This window comes from Terrapene carolina, unplaced genomic scaffold (genome assembly GCF_002925995.2).
Source record: "Terrapene carolina triunguis isolate 2854851 unplaced genomic scaffold, T_m_triunguis-2.0 Scaffold16, whole genome shotgun sequence".
NCBI lineage: Eukaryota > Metazoa > Chordata > Testudines > Emydidae > Terrapene > Terrapene triunguis.
Window position 1 is genome coordinate 107,718 of NW_020664367.1, and position 14,455 is coordinate 122,172.

The window sequence follows — 14,455 nt, forward strand, 5'->3', positions numbered from 1 at the left end:
TATTGCTATGGGATAAGAACATAAGAACGGCCATACTGGGTCAGACCAAAGGCCCATCTAGCCCAGTATCCTGTCTTCTGACAGTGGCCAATGCCAGGTGCCCCAGAGGGAATGAACAAAACAAGTAATCATCAAGTGATGCATCCCCTGGTGTCCACTCCCAGCTTCTCGCAAACAGACTAGGGACACTATCCCTGCCCATCCTGGCTAATAGCCATTGATGGACCTATCCTCCATGAACTTATCTAGTTCCTTTTTGAATAGTCTATAATAGTAGCATACAGTCTATCTTTACCTTAAATCTGCTACTACAACTTACACAACTGGTTTATATTCATCCTCCGCAGGCTGAGATGAAGTTTCACTGCTCCTGCTAATGCTGTCTTTACCTGTCTGGACAAGTTCGATCTCAGAATCTGAACAAGCAGTGTCCAGTTTTCTCTTTACTGAAAGTGAGCTGGGACTTGTGTCATTCACAGCATCCTTCTTTTCAGCCTCACAATTCACATCTCTCGTTTCCTGAGGCTCGGCTCTGCTCATTAACCTGCCTAGAAGAAAAGCAGAAGGTTTTTAGTTTAGTCCATGTTCACTCTGACACCACCTTGCAGTTATATTTTTAGCAGGGGCAAGACCACTATTTATGAGTGTGAAATGCAAACACCATTCATTCAGCGAGGGAGCTGTCCTTGTGGAATCTAGCACAGAACAGACAAGCTTGTGGGGTAAGGGGTAGTACCTTTGAGACAGTAGTCTCAGAAATCTAGCCTTGGAATGGTCCGAGTGCTTGGCTAGCACCACTAAATTACAGTTGTTTTCTAAGCTTTTTTCTATTCTTTGGTGCACACTGAAAGGCAGATTTTATGGACATATCTGGCCTCTCAACCCAGCATATCCCACTCACTGCTTGGTTCTTAAAATGCTGCAGTTTGCAGACCTCTAGGAAGGGCTCCACAAAGTACAGTTTGAGAATGACAGTGCTAGAATCTTTCAGACATTGTTTTATGTTACCTGAATAAGTGCAAACAAAGGTTCCTTTGTCAATATCGTCTAGACAGCGGACGCCCCAGCCCTTCCGGTCTGTGTTGAACACCTGCAACCGAACTTGGATGCCATGCTGTGCTACTCTGTTCTGACACCTCATTCTGTCACACTTGCACGATAAGTTGCATTCGTAAATTCTGCCAGAAAAAAAGAAAAATGAAAAATGAAATAAAAAATATCACTTGTTCATATCTGGCAAAAGCAAATAAAAGAACAGCTCACTGAAAAGACAAAGACACCTGGTTAGAAAAGAATGGGCAAATCACTGCACTTCTAGAGTTTAGCCTTCCCCATCAGAAGGACAAGAGTCCATCAGATTTTCAGGGATGACAGAATTACCAGATAGCAACTGTGAAAAAACGGGACAGAGGGTGAGGGGTAATAGGCGCCTATATAAGAAAAAGTCCCAAAAAACGGGACTGTCCCTTTAAAAATGGGACATCTGATCACCCTAAGAGATGAGTGAGAAATATGTACCATAGTTATATTACCTAAGTGAGCTATGCAGCATAGATTCTGCAGCCTTGACAAGTGATTTAATGAAGCGCCCCCTTTTACCCTTGGAACATATTTAAAAGCGTAAAAGAGCAATCAAATCAACCTGGATGGACTTTGTCATGGCAGTCAGGGACTATTGGATTTTTCTGATTTTTAAAATATCCCCAGCTTGTAACATTTTGGGGTGGAGCTGATTGTCAAAACGTTGGAACAACTTCAGTGAGGGCTTTCATTCCGTAAGGCCAGCTGTGATCTGGCAACTCCCAGGTTCAATGCCATGTTACCACAGTACATGCACTATGGGTATGCCTACACTGCAATTAAAAACCTGCAGGTAGCCCATGCCATCTGACTCAGGCTCGCAGGACTCAGGCTAAGAGGCTAACTGCAGTGTACATGCTTGAGTTGGAGCCTAGGCTCCAGGCCCCTATGACGTGGGTGGGTCCCAGAGTCCAGGCTCCAGCCTGAACATCTACACTGCAATTGAACAATCCCTTAGCCCGAGTCAGCTGGCACAAGCCAGCCACAGGTGTCTAATTGCAGTTGTAGACATACCCTAAGTGGGGAGTATGCCTTGTGGACAGAGCACTGGACTGGAACCCAAGAGACCTGGGCTTTATTCCTAGCACTGACACTGGCCTGCTGTTGATGTTGGACAATTCACTTCACCCGTCTGTACCTGAGCTTCTCTGTCTGTAAGGAGATAGTGATCTCCTTTGTAAAGTGCTTTGAGATCTACCATGCTAGTCTTGCAAACTGAACTAAGTATAAAAAAATAGTTCCTGTAATACAAAACCCATGCTGTGGCTTTCAAAACAAAAGTACTTTTCCCATTTCACCATGATCATTCAATACAATCACTATAACGCACCCTCCCCATCCCTCCTCAAGATGCTGGCTAACCAAAAGCTGTTTAAGCGTGGCCTGAATACTATAACTGTATGTGGATAAAATACCAGTGTAAACTCTAGGTGTCTTACCCACTGGGGACAGGTCCATCCAGTCTTTTATACCTGTAACCACAAGATGCTCTGTTACTTGGTGAGGCAGAATTTTCACTGCAGCCTTTTGCAGTCAGCTGTAGGCATGCACATTTTGACCTAGAAGGGCAACAGTAAAATGTCATGTGAAAATAAGGATGTGATTAAAGGGACAAAGCGAACTTTAAATCTAGTCAATTTGAAACCTATGTTTTTCTAAGTACTTTCAGCCCCTCCCCCCCCTCAAATTTTTTTGGTCTACAATCACATTTTCCTACTTCTTTAAGAATTTTTCTTTTGCCTGTGTCCTGTAGAAGGCCCAAACAACAACGGGGGAGGGTGGGGACTAACTACACCGGGGGACACAGCGAAACTGACTACACAAAATACTATCTAATACACAAAATAAACAAACTGAACAAAATCTGTACTATCATGGCATCCGTGCCTGCCACTGCTTCGCCATCTCCCTCCCCCCACCAGAAAATGACTAGAGTTCACAACACAGATTGGGGAGCGACAGAAGATAACACTGACTCTGTCACTATTATCTTACACTCTTATAGCCGCAAAGGTTTGTTGTGAACAACGCCTGGCCTGGCTCTGGCCCCACTCCCTACATAACCAGAGAGACTCAACTCCTGTGGAAAAAGAGCCTGCAAGTGGATGAGAGGAGCATGCAATGGATCTCTCCTCCCCACTCTTCTGCACATACAGTAGAGCTAGAGCTTTTAATTTGGACCATCGAAGGCTTTTGTTACCCTGTGTATTATTAGACAAAGTGACTATATCACTAAATGCACACAGTAAATTTGACAGTCTCCCTTCATGTTATTCAGGACACCTGTACGACTTGGCTTTAGTTAGAGGTCAACTTTTTCTACTTACCTATCTGTGCAGCCATCTGTACAGTCACATGAGTCAAGAAACATGCTGGAGAAGTTGTTCAGATAGTACCCACGTGGCCACGAGGCCTTCCTATATTTAAAATAAGGTAATCTTGCACTGTCAACTTCATTACAGAAGGAAATGGGCACAGACTCAGCTCCATTGCTGATATCAAAATCAAATACAAGTGCTTCTCGGTTCAGAGTGTTTCTGCCCAGCTGTACGTATGTGTTGAAAGAAAAGTGATCAACAAATAAGAAGTTGCACTCTGTTTCAAACAGGTAACTCTGCACATCTTGAAAGTTTCTCAGACTCCTCCCACAGGGGGCCTTATAATTCACATCAAGTGACTTTGAAAGCGAGTCTGCTTTTGCATGTCGTCTCTGGAAATGACACAGGATTGGTATTTTAAGAGGGTTTTCCCCCTTGTATGAGTTCAGTGGTCTGTTGGCAAGACATACATTAGAGCAGTCATGATTCTGGTAACATAGCTTTAAAGGTAACTCCCTTGTTTCACTACATACGTCTTCATTCCCCAAGTGTGATTTTTCTTTTGCCTCCATTCTGTTAGAATCACAAAAAAATAAATAATAATTTGAACCGTGCCTTGTGTTACCAATCAAAGATTCAGTTTTTAATTGTTAAAACTTCTTCAGTAGGGGGAGAAAATAACTCTTGGTCCCAATCATGAAGTCCACAGTTTCAATGGATCATTATTTGTATTAAGCTAGTGCCATGAGCTTTCAATGGCAATCAAGGCCTCTTTGCTGGGCACTGTATGAGCCATCTGTTACAGCCTGCTTCTGTCCCAAAAAACTTACACTTTAAATAGACAAGATAGACAAAGGAAATATGATAAACCCCACTTTACAGAACAGCAGCTGAACCATACAGAGTTTAAGTGACTTGCCCAAGGTCCTGCACAGTCTGTGGCAGAGCTGGGAACTGAACTCAAATCTCCTGAGTCCCAGACCAGTACCTTAATTATCCACGGCTTTAACTGCACACCTTCATATACAGCGAAATTGTATGACTCTATCCCTTCTCTAGCTACAGGCAAACACACACCCTCCTGTTGTAACTTGGAGGACATTCAAGTCTTCCACACAGGTCAGATTGAGGCTTCGTTCATAACCACGATTCAAAATTGTGTTTAAACAGTTAATTTTATAGCGTTAATGCCAAAGTCTATTGTGCAAGACAAAGAATATTTAAAAGAACTGGCTATAGTAAACTGAAATGAAATGTAACCTGTATACTCACAAAGGAGAACCTGTTGTATTTTCATTTGATATAGAAGGCTGTAACCTAGGTTTGCTTTTCTGTATCCCATCTTCAGTAGTCACATCGTTTACTTTAAAAATTAAAATACAAAGACTTCAGCAATCCACATTACATTTTTACAATTAAACTTACAAGTCACCACATTATCAGATACCAAAATACATTAAAGACACTTCACTTTTGTGAATTACACTAGCCAAAAAGAAAGAAACAGAGAGCGTGTGCTAATGAAACAGTTTAATAAAAACAAAGTACAATGGAGAACTTAGGCTACATCTACACTACAGGGGGGAGTCGATTTAAGATACGCAAATTCAGCTACGTGAATAGCGTAGCTGAATTCGACGTATCACAGCCAACTTACCCCGTTGTGAGGACGGCGGCAAAATCGACTTCTGCGGCTTTTTGTCGGCGGCGCTTACTACCACCTCCCCTGGTGGAGTTAGAGCACCGATTCGGGGATCGATTGTCGCGTCCCGACGGGACGCGATAAATCGATCCCCGAGAGGTCGATTTCTACCCGCCGATTCAGGCGGGTAGTATAGACCAGACCTGAGATAAACCTTACTAAAGAGAGAATCTCCAGTGGAACAGATTTCAGTGTGCCACCTACAGGACTTTGATAAATTTGAAGAGAAATGGGCTACCATCTCCCCCTTTCCCTCAAGGATCAGAATATTGAACTGCATCTGCCCTAAATCTTCTAAGTTTGATCAAGCTGCAACCCTGGAAGTTCATATAGATACTATACATAAAAAATATACATACACAGAGCGACAGTAGAGATATTGATTTATTAAAAAAACTGACATAAAATATAACCCAGAGATTGCATAGTTTGAGCCACATTGTGAACTGACTCGCATATAATGCAATCCCAGTGTAGCGTGTAGAGTTTTATAGGGTGCAAATCAGGACACAGTTTGGCCCTTTATTTTTATGTTGGGAGACTGATTGCCTCATCTCAGTAAATGCTTTACTGAAATACTCTTCAGAGCATTTATTCACATACACAAGCTTCTCAATTTATTATCTCCTCTACACCACATGATGCAATACTATATTTTAAATAGAACTAACTAATGACAGATGAAAAGTATAATGAAATAAAACATCAAATTTAAAGGGATCTTACAAAAGTTTTACTCAAAGGCAAAAAATAAATAACTTCTCTTAATATGCAGTAATTTTAAACCCTGCACACCTGCATCAACCTCAATTAATACAATAATTTAAACCCTACGAACCTGCGTCACTGATATGGTCAGTACTGGGAATAGGATTGGTTAACTAATGCTTCCTCTTCTAAGGCAAATCACTACATTTTTCTTGAGGCCTTACAGAAATAGTAAAGTATGGGGCAGAGGGTGGGGCGAGGGAGAAGTCTGATATTTATAATTTCTGTTTGACAAATGGTGGGTTTCGACAGGTTGCAGGCAGGAAGAGAGAATATTCATCACTTCTACAGAGGTTTAGATTCACCAGTTCATGAACAGACATTCCCCGCAGATCATTAGACTAAAGAGAATTCACATTTTGGACCTAAACCAGGTGAACAACATTCTTTTAATTTAGGTGCGAATACAAGACTGAGGCTATGTCTACACTAGCACTTTTGTTGGTCAGAGGAGTGTTTTTTTCACACCCCGACCGACAAAAGTTTCACTGACAAAAGCGCCAGTGTGGACAAGCTATATTGGCATGAGACGCTCTCCCACTGACCTAGTTATCGCTGCTCGTTGGGGGTAGTTTAATTATGCCGACGGGAGAGCAGCTACACGGGAGACTTTACAGTGGCTGTGCTGCTGTAAGGTCTGTCGTGTACACATAGCCTGAGATTTGATGCCTCTTGCAGTTTAACATCCTGATCCTGCAACCCTCACTTAACATCAATGGGAAACTTGAGCAACTAGGACAGCGGTTCTCAAACCGTGGGTCGGGACCCCAAAGTGGGTCACGACCCTGCTTTAATGGCGTTGCCAGGGCTGGCGTTAGACTTGCTGGGGCCTGGGGCTGAAGCCAAAAGTCCGAGCCTCACCACCCAGAGCTGAAGCCGAAGCTTGAGGGCTTCAGCCCTGGTTGGTGGTGCTCAGGTTACAGCCCCCACCCACCCAGGGCTGAAGCCCTCAAGTTTCGGCTTCACCCTCCCGCCCCCGGGGGGGTCGGGGCTCAGGCTTCAGCTTTGACCCCCCGCCCAGGGCAGAGGGGCTCAATCTTCGGTTCCCCTTTCCAGGGTCGCGTAGTAAATTTTGTGTCAGAAGCGGGTCGTGGTGCAATGAAGTTTGAGAAACCCTGAAGTAGGATCAGGCCATGAATGAGCTGCTTGTCAGTGCATTAATGTCTGCAGCAAGCTTTTCCCCTTCCTCCTTCCTCTTCTGCTCTTTTAGGAATTACTAACGTGATAAGCCAAAAAAATGTAGTCATTTCCATTATGAATTCCCTGCCCCATTTCCAAAACCCTTTGTTTACTTCCGAAAGAAATAAGCTACTCACATCTATCCCCACATATTTTATGGCTTGACAAGGAAATACATCAAGAGCTCAACCTTTCTTCTCTCCCTAATTGCTATACTAGAAAACATGATGCTTCTCATTTAAGGTGTCACAGCTTCACTTGAAGGGAACTATACATACATACTACAATTGTGAAAACCAAGGAAAAGAAAAGAAAACACAGTAGGGCCTGATTAGACTAACACTTCAGTTGGTCTACGTGCAATAGTAGTTGATTTTTCAGGCTTATTTTATTCAACTTTATGCTGATTAAATCAAGATGATAAAATATTGGAGAGTGTAGAATAAATGGAGTTGAGATGCACACATACCATTTGTCAATGCTAAGAGATTGGTTCCATCAGCTCTATCCACCAGTATCAAAGCTTGGAAGCATTCTGTTTACAAAACAAAAACAGATATATTGTTTCTAAATAACAATGTGTAATTAAAACGAATGATTGACAAATAACAGGAAATTCAGAGCATAAGCCTCCCACAGTAACTTCTATCCCTGCTACACTAGAATCTAAGCACTGCAACACATCCCCTGATAGAGGCCTACATTTGCTACAATAATGTTACAGCTGGTCCTGATAGTTGTAACTCAGAACTGAGAATTCCCTGGACTTTGGGGAATTTGTGGAGGTTTTTTGATGGGTATTTCAGAAATCTCCATCCCCATAATACATTTTAGTATAGTTTAATGTCTTTACACCCTCTCTCCTAACCATCTTCTTGCTGAGAAGGGCTGGATGCTGTTTCTGCCAAAGCCAATTAACACCATTTTCAAATTAGCTAGAATGTTTATTAAAGAGCAAGGACAATGCAAGGAAGCAAGAGAGAAAGTCAGTCTCAAACTCCAGTTTGCCATATAGTAACTTATTGTACTACCACTACACCAGTAGTTAAATGGCAGTAAAAGCTTGCATTGATATTTCATGATGATACCATAACAGGGACTTTATAGATCAGCAGCGTGAGAATTAGTCTTATCTCACATTTTTATTGCATCAGCACAGGAGTTTAAGTTTACTTGTACAACACTGTGCTGCTGTAATGTTGCATAATACCGATACTGAGGGCTTGTATACATGAAAGTTGCACCACTTTAGCAATACTAGTATCATTTAAGCAGAACAATCCTCCTAGCATGGAACACAGTTATACCAGTATAAAGGCGCTTTCTGTTAGTACAGCTATTATCATAGAAGGGGAATAAGCTATACTAGTAGTATAACTGCCATCTACACTAGGAGTTGTACTGGTATAACTATTTTGGTAAAAAACGTACACTCCTAACCAAAATGTTAAACCCATACAAACACTGTGCGTAGACCAGGCCTAAGGAATCTCTGAAGATTTGCATCGAAATTAGTTTCACCTTTTAATGCCATCAAAGCGATCTTGTAATGGACTCCCCAAGTTCTTCCATTATAAAGTTTTTCCTAGTGAAATCTAAAGTTAAAATGGAGTCTCCAAAGTTAACAAAGACTCTCAGGAGATCATAATTACAATTTGAACCCATTCAATTAACTGGGGAATTCAGCTTCTAGTGCAAAACATGCTGAAGAGAAATGAATACACGAGGCTCCAGAGTTATTTCTCATGCATGAACATCTCAGCTCCGGATGCATAAAAAGCCATGCTGAGGATTAGTTGTTGGCAAATTACATTAATAAAAGCAGAAAAACAGGTTTTCAAGCGAGCTTGTCAAAACGCATATTAATCAAACTAAGCACTCTTTGGAGGCAGCAAGGAATTTTTTGCTGATCATGCCTCCCTTCTCATTTACTCGTTCAGGCCTGGATTTAGGTCTGGAGCTCTCCACCTAATGGGGATGCTTTTGCACGCAGACTCAAGTACTGGACTGTGTACATGCTCATGCATGCTCCCCACACCATGCCGAAATGTCCACATTATGCTGTGCTGGACATGGTGAAACGCAGTGTAAACGTATACACCCATGTCCACACGGCTGCTGCTGTTAGACGACGTTAGCGCTACCAATTCAGGGATGGTGTCCCAGAGTTCTGTGCAGACAGGGAAACGCTCTAGGAACCAGTTTGCTGTGTGTTGTTGATACCATCTCCCACACAGTTGCCAATGGCAGTTCCTGATCACGTCGCTCCTCATTGTTATTCCTGATGAGTTGGGTGGAAGACTTGGAGCAACGGAATGGTGATCTGGTTCTGCTCCTGCTCCTTATTGCGAGACAAACATTTATGCAGTGGAGTAGGTGATCAGTGAAATGCTCAATGGAATTTGAGCAGAACTTTGACATGTTGAAGGTGACTGACCCTGAGGGTCAATGACAATTCATTCAGCTCACATGATACAGATACGGTAAATGCCAGTATTGCCACCGTATGCCCTTGGGTGGACTGTCGCTTCTGGTGAAGAAGAACCAGCAAAGTGTGGTGGGATCACATCGTTTCGGAAAACAGAGATGGCCAGCAGTGGCTTCAGAACTTCCCAACGAGGAAACAGACCTTCATGGAGCCATCTGAGGAGCATGCACCAAACCTCCAATGCCAGAACACTTGATTCAGGGAAGCCATTCTGGTGTAGAAGAGGGTGGCTTTTACTCTATGGAAGCTGGCAACACCAGATAGCCATAGGTCCATTGCAAATCACTTTGGGGTTGGAAAGTCCACTGTCAGGGTTGTGGTTGTGCAGGTCTGTGAGGCAAGTAACACTGTGAGCTACCCATGGGTGGGTGCCATAAGAAAAGTTCCAGAAATAACAAGATTTCCAAGGATGGAGTTTCCAAACTGTGCAGGGGCCATCAATGACACCCATATCCCAATACTTTGCCCACCACAAGGGGTGAGTATGTGAAGCAAAAAGGTTACTATTAACTCATTCTGCAAAGCTTCGTGAACCTCAGAGACAGATGAATGAATACAAACTTGGGGAACACAGGAAGAAGGGCATGTATTTGGTAGACTCAAATCCTATGGGTGTAGCCTACGCAACCATCTGGATGTCAATGTGGCAAATGCCGTTGCGTGCCACCCACTGTATAGCTTTTGTGAGGGTGAAGGGGATTGCTTCCGTCCCGAGTGGGCACAGGACAAGTCTGGTTTACAAGCTCTGCACAGGCAGCTGGATCCCATGCATGAGCACACTGGCCCTGGTTCCCAGCAGTCAAAGGAAATCAGGGGATGCCATATTTGCACACATCTTGCACAGGGGAAGATGAAGAACTGGCACAGTGTGGTGGGATCACACGGGGAGGCAGAGGATGACATCTGTTTCTTTGAAAGGACACCCTCATACCCTATGCAGCTGTGGGACAAACACGTGAGGTAACACTGGTAACATACTTGTAGGGCTACATAACTTTGTGAGTTTTTTCCCCCTAGTGCCTGTCATTCGTTTCTCAAACACAGCCACCAGGGGCTTTTCTTGCAGCCACAGCCTCCTGGGTGGTGACAGGGGGAGAGCAGCAACCCCTCCTGCGGGGCCACCAGCAGTGGTTGGGCCCTGCCTTCCTCTGAAGCCACAAACGCCCAAGGAGCAGGCAGCCGGTGTGAGTTCCCCACATTCCCGAGGGCGGTGGGGCTCTGGCTTCTGGCTGGGGTGGTGAGCGGCAGGCTCCAGCCATGGGGCTTCGGGCTCCGGCCCCAGCCATGCTGCAGCGGGTGCCAGCCCTGGGCTCACCACCCCTGGCCCTTGCTGTCTCCCTACCCACCTCCCCATCCAGGGCTTAATTTGTCCCCTAGCTTGCAGGGGCTGAGTAAATTTGCTGTGAAAAGTTATATTTGTATGTTTGTTAATATCACTTTTCACTGCCTCCTAGCTAGCTAGAATGTCTGCTTCTGTGAAAAGTGATATTAACAAATGTACAAATATTACTTTTCACAGCAGCAGACTTACCAGCTAGCAAGTCTAAAAAAAGGCAACCTAAAAGCAAAGGAAACAAACAACAAAAGACAAGAACATGCAAAGCACCTTATTTGTGTTTCTATTCTGTGTAGGTCCAGTAAAGAACACAGACAACTGTACATTATTTTTATTATTGAGTTTGCCAAAAAACAAACAAACAAAAAAAACCCTTTATAAATAAATTACAATGATTTGGACATGGATATGTGCATATTTATTTGTTTTTCCTAAAGTTAAATAAGTATTTTAGGAAAAATTGTCAGAGCAGCCACCAGCAAGAGTTGGTGGCCACACTCTGAGGCCACCAAAATATTTGTTGTGAGAACCCCATTTTAGCCGCTCATTACTGTGACACTGCACACATTAATGATAATTATAACAGGGCACCTCCACCTCACCTTAGGGTTGGGTCTGTGCTGTGCTACGGCCAAGTTGTAATGCAGTCATTGTAAAATGTTTGTCTTCACTAGTCACACTTGTTTACAAATTTCTGTTATCCGGAGCACTCAATCTCTGTTAATGACCCTATCAATATTTGCAAGGCATGGGGGGAGGAGGAGTGGAGTATGCAGCCATTCTCTTTTAATTGTTTGCTGTTAGTGGTGCCAATGACGGCAACTGGTCAAGGTTTTGGGGGAGAAGGGAGGGGCCATTTATGGACAGGGTAGTGGCAGATGCTGTCATTGCTGTATTGTTACTGGAATTTTGATTTCTGCATGTGAACTAAGCCATATGTTTGTTGTTTATCTAGAGTTCTACTGTGTTGTAAACCACTAGTGCTTTCTGTAAGCACATAACACTCACTGCACTTTCCCCATCCCTCCTGAGTATCCTTGGGACTTGGGATATTTCTGAACCTGGGTAGGTCGTGTGGTTTGGGACAGACCGAAAAGTATTTGCAATATCATGGCAACAGAGAGTAATACGTCATTCAATTTCATGTGCTGTGAATTGTGGGGCCCAATCCCGAACCTGAAAACATCTTCTGTTGATTATATTTAAGAGAGAGGGGCCACATGCAAGCCAAGGAAACGATAACAGTTATTAAAAAGTACTATGTGGAACGTGTAATTAAAATATTTTAAAAAAGAAAGGTCAGCTAACAATCTTTAAAACATTAAAGGAATGACTTTGTGAGCACTGACTAAACGTTGCAATCTCTGCACCCTTCTCCTTGCTCTCCTCCCAACAAGGGGGAAATGATGGGAAAATCTCTCTTGGGGAAAACAGGAGAGGTCTCCTGCATGGGCTTTGCAGTGGGCACTTGGTGGGGCTCTAGGACTCCCATAGGCTCACCGTCCAGGAGAACAAGAGGTCTCCCTAAAAAGGGTTTTGAGTGAGGGTGAGGTCCCAGGAGTCCTGCAGGCGCTCTAACCAATCACTCAGGGGGGTCCTTAAAAGGGGATCCTCCAGCTGCAACCAGAGGAAGAGGTGGTGGCGATAGCTGGAGGTTCAGTGGCTCCAGCAGCAGGCAATCCCGAACTCATTTGGCCACCAGTTCAAAGAGCCTCTCCATTAGGGAATGCTCCCATTCCCTATGAAGTGCCTCCAGTTGTAGGAACTGGCTCATCAATGTCTCTTCCTGCTGAAGAGCCCAATCCTCCTGTGCTCTGAGGAATTCAAACTGTTCCTGGTTCCTCCTGTCCATCTCTATGAGTAGCTCTTCCCCCGGTCCTTCTCTGTCTGCCTCTACCATCTCTGGGTTACTGCTCCTACACTCCTGGTGGAATGGCTTACCTCTTGGGAGCCAAAGGTCCTGCCAAGTAGAAGAAAAGGGCAGCATTATAAATTGTTTCTTCTTTTGGAAGAAGCCAAGAAATCCCACCCCATAACACAACTTTGCTGTAAAAGGCTACAATTTTGATACTTTTCAGGGTTTCAGAAATGCAACTGTTAGACTATCCAGGATTGTCAGACGACTTTTGCAGCCCATGAGGAAGGAACAGAGGCTAACAATGCTAAGAAAAATGTACTAATGTTTTATATACAAAATGTTCACAGTGGCTCATGGGGCTGGAGGGATGAGGAGGGGGCAGTTCCTTACAGGGGCTATGTTATCAGTTTGCAATTTCTTCTTTAAAGGATGGCTAACATCTGGAGAACATAGCAGTTTTCTAGGTACCAAAATTGAAAACAGAAATGGCTTTCCAGTCCTCTGGAGGAGATCGGGCAACCAGTGCCATAGAGATCTTTCTGCTACTGATCCCCCCCGACCCCCCACATAATGGAGGGAGTTGGTCAGCTATGAAGGTGGACCAAGCAGATTTGCACTGCCATTGAACCTCAAGACCCAGCTGGAGCTGCATCAGAAATTTGCTGAAATACGCTTACAGGACTGGGAAGCAATTCATCTGGGAATTGATGCTAGTCTCAGCTAGCATACAGGATTTCTGTGCAGAGAGGCAAACCACAAACATCCCCCACCTGCCTCAGCCTTACCAGATAATCCTGCCCTGTGTCTGTCAGGAATCAGGGCCTGCAGCAGAGCCAGTCTCCAGGCAACCTAATGAACACAGCTGGCCTGTAGTTAGGCTGCCTGACTGGCTAAATGGCCTGATTGGTTGGAAAAATCAGCAGACTGGCTCTTAAGCAGCAGCAGTTTGGCAGCTGCCAAAAGCATTTGCCCACAGCTGTGATAGTTCCTATGCTTACTTGTTTCCAGCCCTGATCCTGCCTTGGACCCAGCCATGCCTCACTCCAGATAACCAGGTCCTGACCCTCACCTCTGATTCCTGACGTCTGACCTTCGGCTTCTGGCTCCTGCTCGGACCCTGAGCTCAAGTCCCTGACCACCAACTCCTGCTCTAACCACTAGGCCTGACTCCTGTCACCACTAGGCATGACCACCCACGTCCCAGCCATTGACAGTTTCAGCAGCCCCAGCACAAACACTAAGGGAACTAGAGTTGATATGGTGAGCATGGATTCTACAAAGGCCAATCTCTCGCCAACACACAGCAGGAGCCCTACAGACCTTGCAGGCCAAAGTTGTCACCCTCCAGGTGCAGAATGCAGTCCTGCAAGCCCAAGCTGCACCACTGTCAGCTCCACCCTGCCCCATCCCTCAACAAGCCCAAGCTCCTACTTCTGCTACTCTCACAGTTGTACCCCACTGACCAAGCCTGAGTGGGGCTGATTGTTAGCCTGGTAACTGGGGAGGCCCTGCCTTGGGCGTCTCTACTGCTGGAAAAAAATCAAGCTTGCTTCTGGGACAATTTAAGGACTTCATTCAAGTTATGGCAGTGATCTTCGCTGACCCAAATTCCAAGCGTACGGCCAAAACCGTGCTTCAAGTGCTATGAGAGGGGTGCTGGCCAGTTGCTAGATATACACAGCAGAGTTCTAAAACTGGGTAGTAGACCTCAAGTGGAAAAAGGCTA

At 44.4% G+C, this 14,455-nt stretch overlaps 1 protein-coding gene across 1 annotated transcript in view; it reads right to left on the reverse strand.

Moving 5' to 3' along the window:
• LOC112114689 (histone-lysine N-methyltransferase SETDB2-like) overlaps window positions 1-14,455 on the reverse strand; it is a 100,607-nt gene that overhangs the window by 74,222 nt on the left and 11,930 nt on the right. The window contains exons 5-10 of the mRNA XM_029910707.1: window positions 7,517-7,582; window positions 4,671-4,761; window positions 3,408-3,971; window positions 2,520-2,639; window positions 1,009-1,178; window positions 320-548 (exon numbers count right to left, since the gene is read on the reverse strand). Coding sequence (XP_029766567.1) covers window positions 320-548; window positions 1,009-1,178; window positions 2,520-2,639; window positions 3,408-3,971; window positions 4,671-4,761; window positions 7,517-7,582 — 1,240 coding nt within the window. The remainder of the gene's footprint in view (window positions 1-319; window positions 549-1,008; window positions 1,179-2,519; window positions 2,640-3,407; window positions 3,972-4,670; window positions 4,762-7,516; window positions 7,583-14,455) is intronic.